The sequence below is a fragment of the Amblyraja radiata genome, chromosome 14 (genome assembly GCF_010909765.2).
Source record: "Amblyraja radiata isolate CabotCenter1 chromosome 14, sAmbRad1.1.pri, whole genome shotgun sequence".
In the NCBI taxonomy this organism is placed as follows: Eukaryota; Metazoa; Chordata; class Chondrichthyes; order Rajiformes; family Rajidae; genus Amblyraja; species Amblyraja radiata.
This window is the reverse complement of record NC_045969.1, coordinates 47,431,549-47,452,251: the sequence shown is the minus strand read 5'-3', so window position 1 is coordinate 47,452,251 and position 20,703 is coordinate 47,431,549. Positions and strand designations below refer to the sequence as shown.

The following is a 20,703-nucleotide window of genomic DNA, read 5'->3' as shown; positions in this document are numbered from 1 at the left end:
CGGATATGGTTGTCAAAAATTGCAGTAGGATCGTGATCGGTTGGGCAAGTGAGCTGAGTAGTTTCCGAATTGGTGTTCATCACTCGGGATATTGAGTATAGAAGTTGAAAGGTCTTGTTACAGTTGTACAAGACATTGGTGAGGCTACATTTAGAGTGTTTAAGAAGGAACTGCAGATGCTGGAAAATCGAAGGTACACAAAAATGCTGGAGAAACTCAGCGGGTGCAGCAGTATCTATGGAACGAAAGAGATGGGCAACGTTTCGGGCCGAAACCTTTCTTCAGACTGACGTGTACCTACATTTAGAGTATTGTGTTCCGTTTTTGTCACCCTGCTATAGGAAAGATGTTGTTTAGCTGGAAAGATTTTCAAGGATGTTGCCAAGTCTTGAGGGCCTCAGATATAGGGAGAGGTTGAGCAAACTAGGACTTTATTGCTTGGAGGATGAGGAGTGATCTTATAGAGATGTATAAGATCATGAGAGGAATTAATTGGGGAAAAAGCCCCTGTATATTTACCCTGAGTAGGGGAATCGAGAACCAGAGGACATGTTTAATGAGGGATGAAAGGTTTAATAGGAGGTTGAGGGGCAACAAAGGGTGGTATGTATATGGAACAAGCTGCTGGAGGAGGTATTTGATGAGGTAGGAAGTAGCAATGACAGGCTTTTTTTAATGATTGCATCAGTGTGGTGGGTCCTGCAGAGATTTTCAGAGATATGCATGCCCAGGAATTAGAAGTTTTTGACCGTTTCCATCACTGTCCTGTCAATGAGGACAGGTTTGAGGATCCTCGACCTTTCTCTTTTAAAGTCAACAACCAGTTCCTTCAATTTACTGACACTGAGATTCTGTCACCATTTGGTCAATCGATCTCTCTCCTATACTCTCCTCATCGCCATCTGTTATTCTGCCAACAATGGTGATGTCCTCGGCTAATTTGAAGATGGAGTTGGAACTGTATCTGGCTATGCTGTCATGAGTAGAGAGCTGGGGGCTGAGCAAGCAGCCTTGAGGTGCTCCATGATTATTGAGGAGGAAATATTGCTGCCAATTCATGTAGATGAGGCGGTTGATGAGGAAGTCGAGGATCCAGTTGAAGAGAGATGCGCAAAGACCCAATTCCGTGAGCTTGGTAACCAGTTTGGAGGGGATGATGTGTTGAATGTTGAGCTGTAGTCCATGAACAACAGCCTGACGTATGTGTTTTTATTTCTAAGTTGTTTGCAGGTAGATTGAAAAGACAAAAAATTCACCATTGTGCAGCCATGAAACTGCAATATCACTGGTAAAATACAAGTTGGCAATAAAAAATTCAAAGAATAGCAAGTACAAAACAAAGTTGTGGTTGTAAAGGAATGCATGCCAATTCTTGGTAGGGGTGCAGTCTAGCAGTAAGTTTAATGAGAATAAAGGCTACTGCAGTGCAATGTTTCACTCAACAAAAAGCAGCTGTTTAAATGAATTTGCAGATGGGTCTGGGGGAACTGGAAAACAAGTGGGAAAATAATGTCCGAGGCTTGAATAGAGCAACCGGTAATGCATCACCTAAAATTTTTTCCAATGGCCATCAAAGAAATTGAAAGCTGAGCTTCTAAAATGTTGAAGGCAGGGATTATTAGGCCAGTACATGGTCCTCATCCTTGGGTGCTAAGGTAGTGTGTGCATACATCAGAGAAATTGAGATTCTCTTTGGATCCACATGAACCGTGCAGAGCACTGACGGAGAGCCATAGTGGATGATGATCAAAGACACCTCACCAATTCTGAGCAATATGTCATGCAGATCTATGATGAAAGGACAACGCGAGCATTCTGTTTCTCATTTTGAAAAGCCGTTAGATCTTGTGTGAAGGCAACAGCAGACCTCTTCACAGTTGAGACAGAAGGCTACGTGGTAATAGACACTTATTTTTCTAACTTGAAATTTGACATCAACAATCCCTCTCATGTTGAAGGCTCATTTTGCCAGATATGGTATTCCAGACGAAATTGAAACAGAAAACGATTGGCATGAGTTTGCAATTGTGTGGGGAATTGCTCCTCCAAAATTAACGTACTATATACAGTGGGAAGTAGGAGAATGCTATAAAAAGAAATGTTATCATTTTGCAAGGAATAGAAAATGCACGCTTCATTTTCAACGTGTAGAAATATGGCACTATTCAAGATTCACTTCTAGCCCATGCGACAGGATAATAAATCACTGTATTAGGTGGTGCAGCTGGTAGAGCTGCTGCCTCATAGCAACTGAGACCCAGGTTTGACCCTGACCTCTGTGGGGTTTGCACGTTCTACCTGTGTGGAGTCTGTGTGGGTCATTGTGGAGTTCGCACGTTCTCCCTGTGACTGCGTGGATTTTCTCCAGGTGCTCCAGATTCCTCCCACATCCCATAGGCATGTGGGTTCATTGGTTAATTGGCCTCTGTAAAATTGCCCTTATTGTGTAGAGAGTGGATGAGAAGCTACTGTGAATGGGTGATTGGAATGGACTACGTGGGCCGAATGGCCTATTTTCCATACTGCATCTCTAAACTAAAGCATTACCAACAGCTGCTAGGTTTTTCATAATCAATAATCATACTTTATTAGTCATGTTTTGCAACATACGAGGAATTTGATTTGCCATTATAGTCATACCAATAAAAAGCAACAGAACACACAAAATACATTTTAGCATAAACATCCACCACAGTGACTCTTCCACATTCCTCACTGTGATGGAAGATGAAAAAAAGTTCAATCTCTTCCCTTCTTTGTCCTCCAGCGGTCGGGGGCCTCTAACCTTCTGTTGACGGGATGATCTTATCCCCGTAGCCGGTGGCTGGCCTCCTCGTCGGGGTGATCAAGCTCCTGCATCGGGGGTGAATCTCAGCTCCCCCGTGCCAGGCGATCTAACCCCGGGTCAGGGCTAGTCGAACGTCGTGCGGCTTTTGGAGCTTCCCGACGTCAGTCTAAACCCGAGACTGTGAGCTCCTGATGTTAAAGTCCGCAGGCGGTTGGGGCATCGATCCCAGGCAAAGCATCGGCTCCGATGGTAAGTCAATTTATTCACTGGAGCTCAAAGTCAGTCCTAAGCAAGGCCTCCAACTCCACGATGTTAGGCCGCAGAGCTATCGGAGAAACGATCCGGAAATCAATCGCATCACCTTTTTGAAGCTGAAATTTCCATTTGAGGCAAGATGTTACATACCAGAGAAATAAGCATCGTCTGAGGAAGACTGCAATAATTGTTTGGGAGATTGAGCCGATTGAGCTACAGTGAATAAATGGCAGTGGCTTGAAACTTTCCCAAAAATCTCTCGAACCGTGGCATAAGAAAGAATGGGAAAGATTTGACAAAATATTAAAAGATTGACAAAATATTTGCATTATTGTAAATATTCCGTCAATCGTTTAACTATGCAACATTCTTAAGGCAAGGATGGAGGGATTTTTGGGAAAGACGTACAAACCGCTACCATTTATTAATATCTCCAAACCTTAATGATAGTGAGGAACAACATACCAAGTTGGAAATCAATACCAATCATTGGACAATCTGTACTACACTCGTAGCCTTGCTATAAAAGGGAAGCTTGCCAGCAAGCTTTCTACAAGAGTCAAGGAATTATTGTTCTTGTATCAAAAAGATACTCTGACTTTTTCCACACAAAATCATTTTCTTTGCTTTCTGTAACTTTATTTTGCTCTCAAACCAGTATATTCAACTTCTCATTTCTGTATCTCAGTTTATTGGTTCTGAAGTGAACTTAGAATATTGCAAACAATGAAGATAGGGCTATAGGACACCTTGCAACACAACGCCAAGTGCCTGCATCATTGGTGATCATTCAAATTCAAGTACTGTATAATTGTCCTCCTTGTGGATCTGTTCTGTGGGTCTTGCAATGGCTGAAGCTGATCCTGGAGCCAGAGACTTTATTGCATGGATATGCAGCTGTTTCGCCCCGCCAGTGGACGTCCGTGCTTGACAACTTTTAACACGCAGAGACTGATGCTCGGATTGCCACCACACAGTCCTTGACAGGGACAAACACGGATCCAACGACGTGGGCTCCACGATGATTGGGAGACACACTCCCTGCTGAGGCCTTCTCAGTTGTTGTGCTCCACCTGCTGGCCAGCCACCATCCTGCACCTGTTTCACCCTTGAGGTCCGCTTCTTGGAACATGGAACTGTACAGCACACGAGCAGGCCCTTCAGCTCACAGTGTCTGTACTGAACATGTACCAAGACCATCATTTATCTACCTGCACACAACCCATATTCCTCCAGTCCCTACATATTCATATGCGTATCCAAAAGTCCAAATGCCACTAACATATCTGTTTCAATCATCATCCCCAGCAGTGCGTTCCAGGCACTCACCACCCTTTGTAAAAAAAAAAAAGGTTGCTCCGCACACCTCCTGTAATCTTTGCCCCTCTCACATTAAAGCTATGCTCTCTAGTATTTTATTTTTCCATCCTGGGAACAAGGTTCTGACTGTCTACCCTATGCCTCTCATAATTTTATATTCTATCAGGACTATGTGCAAGCTCCAGTTTTCCTGAGAAAACAACCCAAATCTTTCCGACCTCTGCCTGTAGCTAATACACTTTAATCCTGGCATCATTCTGGTACACCACCTCTGTACACTTTCCAAAGCCTCTACATCCTTCCTGTAATGGGTTAAACCAGAACTGCACACAATACTCAAGTCTTATAAAGATGCATTATGACTTCCTGATTCATATAATCAATGCCCTGACCTATGAAGGCAGGCATACCATATGCAGTTTTTACCACTATCTACTTGTGGTGCCACTTTCATGGAATTATTGACATAGACCCCAAGATCCATCTGAACATCTTGGGACGCACTTTGTCAGGAACCTTTCCCTTGACCTGCTTGCATGGGTGACCAGGAATATAGCTTCAGATGCTTTAGCTTTCAGGATTGTAGGCATGACAAGATGGCAACCCTTCGAGAAGAAGTGCCTGCATACAACAGCAACAACCTGGATGACCAAATAATATGTGTTGCTTGCGGTAGATCACAAGGTGAACTGCTCTGTGTTTGCATAGTGCCATGGGATGGGTTGGTTTCACCTGAATACACAGGTGGTGTGAGGCCTGTTAAATGTTCAAATTGAAGATAAGCTAATTGTTAGTCTCCGCAATATACAAACAGCTTATATTTATTGGGTTGGGAAGTCCCTGGTCCTTTTTGGCTGTGAGCAGAGGAAGATGAAAGGGAGAGACACGAGTTTATTTAAAAAACAAAGCTATAAAAAGAGTTAGGACTATTGTGGAATGGCTTTTGAGGAATGTTCCTTGCAATCACTTTAACTGATTGAGGAATAATGGGTCTGTTTTCCAGTAATTGTTCTGGAGAATCCTCATGTTTCTAAACTCGTATTTAGCAAAGACGGATTGCACTAAATGTTATTTCAAAACGGTATTCTTTATGCTTATAGGCTTTTTGACACTTGGTCTTGCCTTATACATTGTACTATCTGTCTGAGTTATGACATCGTAGTATAATATTGGATAATAGTTCTCATATTTCCTTAAAACATAGAACAGTGCTATTTGGCCCATTGAGTATGCCTGCTCTTAGAAATCTTATCAATTCCATTTCTCCATTTATTTCCCTTGAACCTATTTTGCCACATGCGTTCATTACCACCGCACTGATTTTGTTTTCCCACCACCCACCTAAATTACATGCAAAAGACGGTAGGTAGTTAACAAGCACGTCATTTAGATTTGTGACAAAATCCAAACATCTGATTGTGAATTAGTGAACTCCTCACACAGTTTTTATCCGAGTGTTCAGTTGACTGAAGCATTAATTCTCTGACTACCTCCCTCTCTGATTTCATCCTCATGCATTATTCAAGTGAAGTTCCATGCCAACTCAAGGAACAATACCACAGCTTCTGATTAGGTGCATTGCATCTTTTCAGGACCTCAGCAGTTATGAAGTGATTTACTTTTTTTAAATTAATGCTGTTTTCTCTTTTAGTCATTTTTAGTTAATTTTATTTTGTATACATTCAAATGTAGTTCTTATCATGTATGGGTATGCCCATAATGTAATAAAGAATTATGGGAGAGGTATATCTCATACAGTTTATGCCAGTAAAAATATAAATCACTTGTGGAATCATAGTCATACAGCATGAAAACAAGCCCTTCGGCCCAACTTCACCACTCCGACCAACATCCCATATAACCATATAACCATATAACAATTACAGCACGGAAACAGGCCATCTCGGCCCTACAAGTCCGCGCCGAACAATTTTTTTCCCTTAGTCCCACCTGCCTGCACTCATACCATAACCCTCCATTCCCTTCTCATCCATATGCCTATCCAATTTATTCTTAAATGATACCAACGAACCTGCCGCCACCACTTCCACTGGAAGCTCATTCCACACCGCTACCACTCTCTGAGTAAAGAAGTTCCCCCTCATGTTACCCCTAAACTTCTGTCCCTTAATTCTGAAGTCATGTCCTCTTGTTTGAATCTTTCCTATTCTCAAAGGGAAAAGCTTGATCACATCAACTCTGTCTATCCCTCTCATCATTTTAAAGACCTCTATCAAGTCCCCCCTTAACCTTCTGCGCTCCCGAGAATAAAGACCTAACTTATATCTTTGTAAACCTATCCTGTCCAAATGTGTTTTAAACGTTCTGATGGTACCTGCCTCAATTACCTCCTCTGGCAGTTTATTCCATATGCCTACATACTTTGTTTTGTTTTTTTTAAAGCTGCCCCTCAGATTCCTATTAAATCTTTTTCCCTTCACCTCAAACCTATGTCACCTGGTTCTTGATTCCCCTACTCTGGATAAAAGAAGTACATATTCCTCTCATAATCTTGTTCAACACTACAAGATCACCCCTCATCCTCGTCTGCTCCAAGGAATAAAGTCCTTGCCTACTCAATCTCTCCCTATTGCACCGGCCCTGGAGTCCTGGCAACACCCTTGTGTATCTTCTCTGCACCTTTTCCAGCTTAGCAACGTCTTTCCTCTAACAGGATGATCAAAACTGAACCTGATGATCCAAATGTGGCCTCACCAATGTTTTGTACAACTGTAATAACCTCCCGACTTCACTGCTCAATACGGATGAAGGGCCAATGTGCCAAAAGCCTCCTTGACCACCCCATCTACCTGTGACATCACATTCAAGGAACAATGTACCTGCACTCCTAGATCCCTTTGCTCTGCAATACTCTCGAAAGCCCTGCCATTCACTGTGTAGGTCCTGCCCTTGTTAGACTTCCCAAAAAGCAACATCTCGCACTTCTCTGGATTAAACTCCATGAACCATTCCTCAGCCCACCTGCCCAACTGATCAAGATCCTGCATTAATTTTTGATAACCATCTTTGCTATCTACAATACCACCCACCTTAGTGTCATCTGTCAACTTGCTAATCATACCTTGTACGTTTACACCAAAATAAATGATATAGATGACAAATGGCAATGGGCCCAGCACCGAACACTGAGACACACCGCAAGTCTCAAACCTCCAGTACGAAAAACAACCTTCCACCCTCTGCTTCCTTCCATGAACCAATTTTCTATCCAGTCAACTTGCTCTCCTTCTCACTCAGGAGCTAATTTGATCTGCTTCATCTTAAATTGGGTTTTGTGCCGTTTTGTCAAAATATAATTGGCTGTTCTTTTTGTTTTGTCAGGTTACAGCAAGAGGCTTTGCACCGCTGCTCCAGTTTGCATACACTGCCAAACTTCTCTTGAATAAAGATAATATATTGGATGTCTGTAGAAGTGTAGAAATTCTTGGATTCCATAACATAGAGAAAACATGCTTTAGCTTTCTTCATGCCAAACTCTTTGGAAAGTGTAAAGATTTTACAGAATTTCCAAGAAATGCCTGTTGTATGTCCAACTGTCTGAAAACAAATCTCAAAATTCCAGTTGGTGATAATGAAAACTCAGAGGTTGATGATGATGTGGAAGAATTTCTTGAATTTGAACATCTCAAGAGTCCTTGTCCAAAGCTTCGAAAATGCATTGAAGTTGGGAAAAACTGTCCAAACGTTCAGAATGAGGCGACTGATCTCAAGTATGCCGGTTTGAAAGAAAGTGGATGGGCCAGTTCGTCATCCCTTTGTCCCAAGTACCGAAAATTTCAATTGGCCTGTGGGAAGGAGCGATTGGCATCACAGAGTAATAGATTGTCAATACCAAATTCTCCATTGGATCAAATAATTTCTAAACAGCAAATTGAACATCTTCAAAACCGTGCATTCACAATCGAGTCAGGGGATGAACCTATGAGGCAGATTGAAAAGGATCATGGTGACCTACCCGTGGCAGATGATGGAAATATTGAACTCAAGAAGCAAATGGATGCAAGTTACTCAGTAGCACAAAACCTTTCAGCAGAAGAATCAAATGGGCCAGCACAAAATATCTCAGGTGTATCACCAGACTTTACTGAAGAGCATTACAACTTGCCTTGCTCTCGGGCAGAGCTGTTTACCCCCTTGTTGCAGTATGACGACTTGCAAAAGACCAATGCTGCGTCTACAAACATTGAAGGAACAAAAAATGAAATGGGTCAAAGGTGTGACCAGCTGAGTGCTTCAGAAAAAGCAGGAGGAGACTCTGAAAGACAGTCAGTTATTTTTAGCTCAAACTGTTCGAAAACACAAAATGTCAATTCTGCCCTCTGTGGTCAAAGCGTTGTGGAAAGAGAGGTGGCAGAACATCTAACAAATCGATTCTGGAGTGAACCTCATGATGCAAGGTCTGGCTGTATGGCCGAATCTTTTATTGAACAGAACAATTGTCCAAGACAACTCAATGTGGAGAGAATTTCTCAAAGCTCTCAGTTTCCTATAGATTCTTGCCAAACACTTCAAACCCTTGAAGAAAATTCGCAGGATACTTTACTACTGCACTATACCTCTTCAGTATCTCGCCTGTCTGGTTCTACCAACAGCTCTTCCAAGTGCCCATTTAAATATAATACTGGAAATTCAGTGTGTTCCAGCAGCTCTGGTTTAGAGGAGCTTGAAAATGACCAAGGACCGCAACATGGCAAATGTGATGACTCCTGTACTACTAACTCAGGAGATGATTTCGGCTCTGATTCAGAGGATGACAGTGAGGCATGTTCTGCCAGGGAACAAGAATGTGAGGTAAGAAAACTAGTATTGTTTTACATGCTTCAAATGAATCCTGCAAAAATAACAGAAAAAGGTCCCAAGTCAGAGTTGTCATAGAAACATAGAAAATAGGTGCAGGAGTAGGCTATTCGGCCCTTCGTGCCTGCACCGCCATTCAATATGATCATGGCTGATCATCCAACTCAGTATCCTGTACCTGCCTTCTCTCCATACCCCCTGATACCTTTAGCCACAAGGGCCACATCTAACTCCCTCTGAAATATAGCCAATGAACTGGCCTCAACTACCTTCTGTGGTAGAGAATTCCACAGATTCACCACTCTGTGTGAAAAATGTTTTTCTCATCTCGGTCCTAAAAGATTTCCACCTTATCCTTAAACTGTGACCCCTTGTTCTGGACCTTCCCAACATCGGGAACAATCTTCCTGCATCTAGCCTGTCCAACCCCTTAAGAATTTTGTAAGTTTCTATAAGATCCCCCCTCAATCTTCTAAATTCTAGCGAGTACAAGCCAAGTCTATCCATTCTTTCTTCATATGAAAGTCCTGACATCCCAGGAATCAGTCTGGTGAACCTCCTCTGTACTCCCTCTATGGCAAGAATGTCCTTCCTCAGATTAGGAGACCAAAACTGTACGCAATATTCCAGGTGTGGTCTCATTGTGTCGTATTATGCCCCTGTCCCACTTAGGAAACCTGAACTGAAACCTCTGGAGACTTTGCGCCTCACCCAAGGTTTCCGTGCGGTTCCCGGAGGTTTTTGTCAGTTTCCCTAATGGTCGAAAGTGGTTTCCGCTTCTTCTATGTTCCGGCGATTATTTCAAAAAATTCAAAACCGGCTGCAACTAAAAATAGGTTGCCGTTTTAAAAATTGGTGATTTTTTTTAGTCGAAGCAGGTAGTGATGCTAGTTGAAGGTGGTTGCCGGCATGCAGCAGCTTTTACAGAATCTTGATTTTAAGGTTACTTTCTTCTCATAATTTCATTATCTATTGAGTTCTTCCAACTAGAACATTTTCAATCACCTTGGTAAGTTCTTTGGTCATAATTTACCATTGTTGTGTAACGGTGGTTACTCTAAAATAAGGTGGACACCAAAAGTAACCACCGTTACACTCTGAAATATGGCCATTCACAGCACTTAATGCCAAATTCATCAAAGGTTGTGCTTATTACTGTGAAACATGCATCTCTACAAAGCAACAAACTTGAAAATGTTTTGAATCATAATGAAATTAATGCAGAAATTGCCACTTTATTTCATTGTCATTTTTGTAGTCCTAAAATGTGATATTTTTGAGATATAAACTGATTGAATCAGGGAATTAATTTTAATTCCTAACTTCATTTTATCTATACTATCTCTTGCACATTTGAATAACAATCCCTGAAAAAATCAACACCATACTACTTGAAACTGGAGATATGACATTTTTAATGTTCTGTGCTAAAATCTCTCCAGTATTGTAAAAATACACATATTTCCTTGCATAGATGGAGGTCATATCAGTCCACTGAGTCTATGCTGACTCGTAGAGAAATCATATTTCATTGCTAATTTTCCCTACAGCTAATTATCCACACGTTCTCATCAAAATTTCCTCATACTTGCTTGCTGGGACCAATTTAAAATTGCCAAATAATCTTCTAATCTGCATATCTTTACAATATGGAAGGCGACAAGAGCACCCAGAGTAAATTCAGATGGTTGCAGAGTGAATAAGCAAACTCCACTGGGGGTCAGGATTGAACCTAGGTCATTGAAGCCTTGATGCAGTAGTTCTTTTCTGTAGTTATACACCTTCATGAGAACACAGAGACTACAGATGCTCGATGTATTTTTAATGTTCACTTTATGACTTCAGTATTTCCAGATTGTGTGTGTGTGTGTGTGTGTGTGTTCTTTTACCTAAAGTTAAAATTAATGCAGGCCCATTTCCGAATTGTAAGATTCCCAATATTGCATCTGTTTAGGACTACTCATCACATTGTGTCCTTAAAATTAGGCCCACAGTCATAGACTGCCATTAAAATCTCATCCTGACCTGCAAAGATCAGTTGCCAATTAAAGGGGCTGTCCCACTGCAGCGACCTAATCTGCGAGTTTAGACGAGTTTTCCCTCGACTCAAACTCGCAGGATGGTCGACACACGAGGTTCTAGGAGGTTTGTAGTGAACGAAATCTTCGCGCGCCAACGGCCTGTCGCGGAACTGACGGCCAAAGTGGGACAGGCCCAAGACCCTGGCGCGACGCAATGTCTCGCCTCCAACAGCAGCAGAAGCAGGAAAAGGAAGCCTGGGGCTCACGGCCGTTGAGGTCCGGTTCCGCCCGCATTTCTACTGCCAGAGCGGGGCCAAGAAAATTGAAGATAGGCACAAAATGCAGGAGTAACTCATCAGGATCGGCAGCATCTCTGGAGAGAAGCAATGGGTGACGTTTCGGGTCAAGACCCTTCTTTTCTGACTGAAGAAGAGTCTCAACACTAAACGTCACCAATTGCTTCTCTCCAGAGATGCTGCCAGTCCTGCTGAGTTACTCCAGCTTTGTGTCCATCTTCAAATGACGTCACGCGCTACAGACGGCTGTGCGTACGCATGGAATCGCGCCCGACCTTCGAGGGACCGTCTTGGCTCAACGCGACCACAAGGTCGCGTAATTTGCGTGCCAAGGACACGAAAGTGGGACAGGCCCTTAACTCGCGGATTAGGTCGCCACAGTGGGACAGCCCCTTAAGGTTACTCACCCAAGCCTGTTTATCATGTTGCTGTGCCATTGACTTCATGTCAAATTTGATTTAAATTAATTTGTCATTTAGTTAATCTAGCCATGAAACACTGGGTCTGTGACCAGCTGTTTCTTGAAGCCATAGGTATGTCTTGCCGCATTGCTGTAATTATTTTATTGAAGACAACAGTCAAACAAAGCAAAGGAGATATTAAATCAGTCAATTGAAGAATGCTCACTTCCCGGCAGTTCTATTTCATTTATGAAGATGAATCAGTCGTGATTTTATTATATAGTTCAGCAGACACAAGGGGTCATATGACTTCTCCTGCTGTTTCTTGTGGAGACGGTCTGGTTTCACTTACAAATTTCTTACACAGATGAGTGGGAGATTTCATATTTGGGTTTCTGCCAATGAGTTTGCATAGCTACTTCATCTCAGCAAATGCTGCACAGAATATTTTATATTCGGTCTAACATACTAAATGGACTGCAAGCAAGGTCCCACCCACATAATAACTTCCCTTGTCTCAGCCTCTATACTTGAAGCCTGATTCATCTGCTTGGTTTTGCAGTTCTGGTGATTGAACTGATTTGTTAACTATCTTTCCCCGCAGGTGACCATTTGTGCATTTCTAGAATCAGTTTGTGTTTTTCCTTTAAAACATGAGCAATGTTTTGTCTTTTTGGCTAAAAGTAGTTTGCAATAAAAATTGAATATTTTTACAATTACGGTTCTTAAATTTGGAAACATCGTTAATGAATATAATTTATTTTCAGAGGTACTTGCACAGAAGGCCAGATCAGTTATTGCAAATTCTGTATTTGCATTTGAGTTAAATGCATAGTTAAAATTGAATTGTATAATTCTAAACATTGATCTTGCAATCAGGCAATGACTTGGGCATTGTTGTAGTAACAGAATCATACTTCTAGGCAATGTGCAGACCCCTGAGAACAACCTGTTCCAGCAGAGTGAGCAGATGGGTCAGTAGCCCTGGGGTTTTCCATACCATTGAAGCCAGCCCCCATGTACTTTTGTGGCATTGGGTCAAACATGGACAAGGAAACTTGCTTCTGGTTACCAGTTAGCATTTTCCTTCAGATGATAAATCAATTCTCCTTCAACAGCTCAGGAATACGGAAGGATCTCAAAACAATGAGATACCACAACTGAAGCTGATACACAGGATTCTCTGCGTGCTGCACAGTGTGCAGTTGACAGTGATTTACCCAATGAATGAGATCAGACCTCTGCAGTGCTACCAGTGCTACTACAATTGAACATTGGTGGGCAGTTAAACAATTAATAGATACTAGACCAAGTGGGACCGGTTGGATCCCTGTCACACAGGAGGCCTGGTCCCCCAATGCAACCCATTACCCCAACGCAACCCGTTCCCCTAATGCAATATTCCACCACTCACCCATAGGCCACAACTGTGCAGAGGCAGTTCATTTCCCCTTATTCATCCTCCCTCATTTTAAACTTTAAAAAATATGCTGCCAGGAAAAAAAATTGGATTTCACTTGCTGCCAGGACTCAGTGTCCTGTGATTGCAACATTGTTGCGGGCAGGGCCAGCAAGGATTTGGATTTTTGACACTGAGAAGTTAAATGCGAATAACTTGTAAAATGTACCATCAATCCGCACAAAACTTGATACACCACACCACAGGACAATGGTGAGTAAGGTGGTCCAAAAATTGTAGTGTTATCGTGTACGGTTTTGATGTAATTCAGGGCATGAATCGCACGCATGCACACAGACAAGATCAGAGTTTTAGTAATCTTATATCTATTAATATATAAAACTCTCGCCCAAAATTCCGAAACGGAACTCCGTCCGGCTGTCACATTTCTTCCATTGATTCCCTGCAACTCCGAAACTGGACGCAGAATCGCCGACATCTTTTCCATTTCGGTAGAGATTTCACTTTTCTTTCTAAGTATCCGCTCCTCATTACATTCCGTCGTGTTTAAGTACACGTTTTTAATCAAATCCTTCCCCCCCCCCCCCCAATATTTCAAAACTAAACTGGCTTCACACCCACAGAACCTTCACCAGCCCCAGCCCCTGCTGAACGTTCCATCGTGTGATGTCACAATGCCCAATCTTCACATATGTCCAATCGGAATGGATCCATTTACATATGCCTATGCAGGAGCCCCAGCCAATGGTGAACGTTCCATCGTGTGATGTCACAATGCCCAATGCTCAAAGACATCGTTGCCATAGAGAGGGAGTACAGAGAAGGTTCACCAGGCTGATTCCTGTTATGTCAGAACTTTCATATGAAGAAAGACTGGATAGACTCGCCTTGTAATCGCTAGATTTTAGAAGATTGAGGGGGTATCTTATAGAGACGTTTAAAATTCTTAAGGGGTTGGACAGGCTAGATGCAGGAAGATTGTTCCGGATGTTGGGGAAGACCAGAACAAGGGGTCAAAGTTTAAGGATAAGGGGGAACGCTGAATCGCCGACATCTTTTCCATTTTGGTAGAGATTTCTCTTTTCTTTCTAAGTATCCGTTCCTCATTACATTTCGACGTGTTTAAGTGTACGTTTTTAATCAAAACCTAACCCCCCCCCCCCCCCCCCAATATTTCAAAACTAAACTGGCTTCACACCCACAGAACCTTCACCAGCACCAGCCCCTGCTGAGCGTTCCATCGTGTGATGTCACAATGCCCAATCTTCACATATGTCCAATCGGAATGGATTCATTTACATATGCCTATGCAGGAGCCCCAGCCAATGGTGAACGTTCCATCGTGTGATGTAACAATGCCCAGTGCTCATAGACATCGTTGCCATAGTGACAGTACAGAGAGTCAGATGTGGGCCGAGGAGCCTTCAAGACAACATGAGATGTTCCCATATTGTGTGAAAATATTTACGTCATTCACCCCTGAACCTCGATAAGAACACCACCTGCACATCTTAATTAAATTAGAGAAAAACGGAAAAGAGGTCGGGCATTTACACTTTTAAGGCTCTGTGTGTGTCGAAGCTTCGTGTGTGTGATGCCGCACCGCTAACCCCCCCACCACCCCCCCCACGCGTTGCCGAGACGGACCCGACTTCGACGACTTCAAGATACGATATTTTAAGACGGCAGGGACCCGACTTCGACGACCAAATCTCCCCTGGGGGCTACAGGTAGGGAACGGTCTTTATGCACTTTTCCAACTCTGTGTGTGGGGGTGGTTAGTGTGTGTGAGGCGCCCGCCCCCCACCCCCCCCCCCAGTGGGGGCTACGGGTAGGGAACGGCTGCGTTGGGGGATCAGACCCAACGGGTTTGCCATTGGTCGTCGTGTTTAAGTGCACGTTTTTAATCAACTCCTTCACCCCCCCCCCCAATATTTCAAAAATAAACTGGCTTCTCACCCATAGAAGCATCACCAGCCCCAGCCCCTGGTGAACGTTCCATCGTGTGATGTCACAATGCCCAATGTTCAAATACATCGTTGCCATAGAGGGAGTACAGAGAAGGTTCACCAGACTGATTCCTGGGATGTCAGGACTTTCATATGACGAAAGACTGGATAGACTCGGCTTGTACATGCTAGAATTTAAAAGATTGAGGGGGTATCTTATAGAAACTTACAAAATTCTTAAGGGGTTGGACAGGCTAGATGCAGGAAGATTGTTCCAGATGTTGGGGAAGTCCAGAACAAGGGGTCACAGTTTAAGGATAAGGGGTAAATCTTTTAGGACCGAGATGAGAAAAACATTTTTAACACAGAGAGTGGTGAATCTCTGGAATTCACTGGCACAGAAGGTAGTTGAGGCCTGTTCAATTGGCTGTATTTAAGAGGGAGTTAGATGTGGTCCTTGTGGCTAAAGGGATCAGGGGGTATGGAGAGAAGGCAGGTACAGGATACTGAGTTGGATGATCAGCCACGATCATATTGAATGGTGGTGCAGGCTCGAAGGGCCGAATGGCCTACTCCTGCACTTAATTTCAATGGTTCTATGTTTCCCTCTCCGAAACCCCTCTCCCACCCATCCCTCTCTCCCCCACCCCCCTTCCCTCTCTACGCCACCACCCTTCTCCCTACCCCTCTGTCCCTCTTCCATCACTCCCCCTACCCTCTCCACCTCCCTCTCCACCTCTTTCCCCCCTCTCCCCCCACCCCTCTCCCCCTCCCTCCCTCCTTCCCTACCTCCCCATCCTCCCCCTCCACCACATCTATCTCCCCATCCCCCTCTCTCACCCCCTACCCCGCTCTCCTTTCCCTCCCAAATCTGTCCCATTTCCTCCACCTCCTCTCCCCTCCCTCCCCTCTTCACATCCCCCCTCCCTCCCCCCACCTGTGTGTTTGGGGGTTGGTTAATATGAGTTTGATGCCGCAGCCCCCCCTCCCCCCCCCCCCCCCCTGCAAAACGCCGTTGGGGAAACAGACCCAACGGGTCTGCACTTGGTCTAGTATATTACTAAAAGTCTGTTCTTGACCGGTTTTGGCCATCTGTGCTGCGATTTCCGAGAGAACGCCGCCACCTACGGCCATCATTTTTGGCCACCTTGCGCAGAGCCCCCCTCCGCCACATGTGTGCCGAGGATTTTTCTCGTCGATAAAAAATGACAGATATTAATGGTTTTACAAAATTCCCCATTCTCTCTGCTGCCCCCGCTGGCGGCAGGGGGGAGGGACTATAAAACCAGGAAGTGGTGTGCCACACAGTCTCTTCAAGATGGAGGAAGGCAGAGGGGCACGTTTCTCTGAGCTGTGAATAACACTGAACACATGTCTACTCAAATGTAAGTGCCCTTAGTGGTTCTAAAATGCTTGCAGAATGTGTCTATTGGTTCTAAAGCTTGCAAAAAAATGTCTATTGATTCTAAAGCTTGCAAAAAAATGTCTATTGGTTCTAAAGCTTGCAAAAATTGTCTATTGGTTCTAAAGCTTGCAAAAAATGTCTATTGGTTCTAAAGCTTGCAAAAAAATGTCTATTGGTTCTAAAGCTTGCAAAAAAATGTCTATTGGTTCTAAAGCTTGCAAAAATTGTCTATTGGTTCTAAAGCTTGCAAAAAAATGTCTATTGGATCTAAAGCTTGCAAAAAAATGTCTATTGGTTCTAAAGCTTGCAAAAAAGTTTGGTTCTAAAGCTTGCAAAAAAAATGTCTATTGGTTCTAAAGCTTGCAAAAAATGTCTATTGGTTCTAAAGCTTGCAAAAAATGTCTATTGGTTCTAAAGCTTGCAAAAAAATGTCTCTATTGGTTCTAAAGCTTGCAAAAAAATGTCTCTATTGGTTCTAAATTGGTTCATACTAGTGCTCCAGAAAGCGCATGCCCCACGCCCCCGCCCTATTTGCACTACCTACTGCAAATGGTGGCATGAAGTTGAAAGGCACTACTTACTGCAAATGGTGGCTTGGGAGCTTTGGCTTGAAGTTGAAAGGCACTACTACTGCAAATGGTGGCTTGGTTGCTTTGGCTTGAAGTTGAAAGGCACTATTACTGCAAATGGTGACTTGGTTGCTTTGGCTTGAAGTTGAAAGGCACTACTTACTGCAAATGGTGGCTTGGTTGCTTTGGCTTGAAGTTGAAAGGCACTACTTACTGCAAATGGTGGCTTGGTTGCTTTGGCTTGAAGTTGAAAGGCACTACTTACTGCAAATGGTGGCTTGGGTGTGGCTTGAAGTCGAAAGACACCACTTACTGCAAATGGTGGCATGAAGTTGAAAGGCACTACTTACTGCAAATGGTGGCTTGGGAGCTTTGACAAAGTTGAAAGGCACTACTTCCTGCAAATGATGGCTTGGGTGTGGCTTGAAGTTGAAAGGCACTACTTACTGCAGATTGTGGCTTGGGTGCAATGGCTTGAAGTTAAAATGCATTACTTACTGCAAATGGGGGCGTGTGTGCTTTGGCTTTAAGTTGAAAGGCATTACTTACTGCAAATGGTGGCATGGAGTTGAAAGGCACTACTTACTGCAAGTGGTGGCTTGGGAGCTTTGGTTTGAAGTTGAATGGCACTACTTACTGCAAATGGTGGCGTGGGTGCATTGGCTTGAAGTTGAAAGGCACTACTTACTGCAAATGGTGGCGTGGGTGCATTGGCTTGAAGTTGAAAGGCACCACTTACTGCAAATGGTGGCATGAAGTTGAAATGCACTACTTATTGCAAATGGTGGCTTGGGTGCTTTGGCTTGAAGTTAAAAGGCACTACTGTAAATGCACTTACTTCCTGTTTGCACTATATATTGATTTTAGATAAAACGCTACCACTTACGGCTGTGATTTTTGGCCATCTTACTCAGTCCCCCTCCACTGAGCAGGTGCAGAGAATTCTTCCCATCAATGAAAAATAAAAGTGTTATTAGTTTTAAAAAAAATGTTGAGAATCTCTCTCATGTCAATCACTCCATGAAAGCCACACCTTTTCTGGTGGGGGGGGGGGGGGGGAGGGGTTATAAAACTCAGAAATGTGGGTGTGGCTCAGTCTCTGCAAGATGGAGGAGGGAGAGGTCACGACTCGCTGTCTTTAGTGGCTTTGCACCCTACTTCAAATGGTATGAAACTGCACTTGAATTTGGTGGCCATGCACCTGCTAGAAGTGGTAAGAAACTGCACTTGAATTTGGTGGCCTTATACCCTGCTTGAAATAGAATTTCAAGGATTAGCCGTGAGTCAACTACCAGCCCACCAGCCGTGAGTGAGTTGCCAGCACAACAGGCTTGATTGACTGAGACGCCAGCCCAAGAATCTATTTGGCGCACAATTTGCATACTAGCCCTCTGGAAACCAGTCCCTTCATCCCACAACACCCATACTAGCGCTCCGAAAGCCCCCCCCCCACATTGCACTTTCTTAGTGGGCTTGGACAACACCTCCCAAGTTTGTACTCTCTACTACCACGAGGAAAAAGGACACGGGAGCACTGGTGCTGCGATTCCCTTCAAGGCCCCACATCTTCCTGACTTGGAAATATATTGTTATGTCTTTGTCGCCACCGGGTCTAAATTCTGGAACTACCTATGCCACTGCAATATGCAAAGCCCCTTCACTCCAAGGGCTGCAGTGGCTCATCACAACCTGCTCAAAGGCATAGAGGCCTCAAAAATATGGGTTATAAATTTTGACTCTGCTAGTGATGTTCACATTCTGATAAATCAATAAATAATTCTAGCATTTTATTTACAGATTTGTACAAATTTATTTCCTTGACATTTTTATTGCTCCTAAAAATTCTGAATTATTGATCTTGAGTATGTTTAATTGAACAAATAATGGAAGTTCTATAGGAGAAGTTTTCCTCTCCAGGGATGCCTGAAAATTGAAGATTTTCTCCTCCACCTGTCCATGTTCTCCATGAATGCTCACTGAATTACTCCAGCACTTTGTCTTTTATAAACCAGCATCTGCAGTTCCTTGGTTCTACATTTTAAATAAAATTCTCCATATAACTTCTGGGTATATTCATTTACCATGCAATTCTTTCCTACTTTTGTAAGCTAATTTATGTTTTTGGGTTCCTCCTAGGTTAAACTACCATTTCCTGTTGGAAGAATTACACTGTTATCCAGAAATGATTTTCAAACAATGCTGAAGCTGCATAAACTGAATCCAGAACAATTAGATTACATCCATGATATACGACGCCGTAGCAAAAACAGAATTGCAGCTCAACGCTGTCGAAAGCGGAAACTTGATTGCATTCAGAACTTAGAATGTGAAATCGATACATTGGTAGGTTTAGTGGAAATAGTGTTTTGAAGATTTTTATTTTCTGCATGTATGCTTATTGCTGTTAAATCACCTGCTTTCAACATTCTTTTAATTGGCATTAGTAAAAAGCTCAACTGGCTCAGCCACATAATTGCTAGTAGCCACTGTGGTGATCCTGACTCTCTTATGGGCCTGTCCCACATTAGGCGATTTTATTGGGCGACTACAGGCGACTGCCGCAAAATTTTCACATGTTGAATTGACAATTTTTGCTGTCGCAGGTTTACATAGGTGTTGCCGTAGGTGCTGTCGTAGGTGAATTCCATTCAAACTAGTCCCTTACAGTCGCCTAAGTGGGACAGGCCCATTAGGATGTCTGTTATTCATAAAAGACAAGTAAAGAGTGAGGTAGAATACTCTTTGCTTGCTAGCATTGTGCATTGCCAACAATATTTGAGGATTGAGATTATCCAGGGCACCGTGGCATGCTGGAGAGGCATCACATCAACCAATCTAAACGCTCACTGCCTTTACCAAGGTGCACTGAGGCAGTTCAAGGCTGGTTTTTCACACCTCCCAAATGTTCACTCTGTTCCAGCTGCAAGGCAAGGGGAGCAACCTAATGCAGAAGGTACCACGACTAGCTCGTGAAACATCATGACTTCAGTTATTAGTTTATCAGTTTTGTTTATTGTCACGTGTACCGAGGTACAGTGAAAAGCTTTTTGTTGCGTGCTAACCGGTCAGCAGAAAGACAATACAATCAATCCATTTACACTGTACAGATACATGATAAGTGAATAACATTTATTGCAAGGTAAAGGCAGCAAAGTCTGGTCAAGGATAGTTCTAGGGACATCAGAGGTAGAAAATAATTCAGCCCTGCTCTCTGGTATGGTAGGATGATTCAGTTGCCTGATAACAGCTGGGAAGAAACTGTCCCTGAACTTGATGGTGTGCGTTTTTACACGGATACCTTTTGCCTGATGGGAGAGGGGAGAAGAGGGAGTAGTTAGGGTGCATCTCGTCCTTGATTATGCTGCTGGTCTTGCTGAGGCAGCGTGAGGTATAAATGGAATCAATAGAAGGGAGGTTGGTGTGTGTAATGGCCTGGGATGTGTTCACAATTCGCTGCAATT

At 43.3% G+C, this 20,703-nt stretch overlaps 1 protein-coding gene across 2 annotated transcripts in view; it reads left to right on the top strand.

The window, feature by feature from the left end:
• Positions 1 to 20,703, top strand: part of bach1 (BTB domain and CNC homolog 1) — a 61,777-nt gene that overhangs the window by 34,915 nt on the left and 6,159 nt on the right. For both annotated transcript variants that reach the window (XM_033033239.1, XM_033033238.1), the window contains 2 exons: positions 7,706 to 9,175; positions 19,379 to 19,585. In XM_033033239.1, the coding sequence (XP_032889130.1) occupies positions 7,706 to 9,175; positions 19,379 to 19,585 (1,677 nt within the window). The remainder of the gene's footprint in view (positions 1 to 7,705; positions 9,176 to 19,378; positions 19,586 to 20,703) is intronic.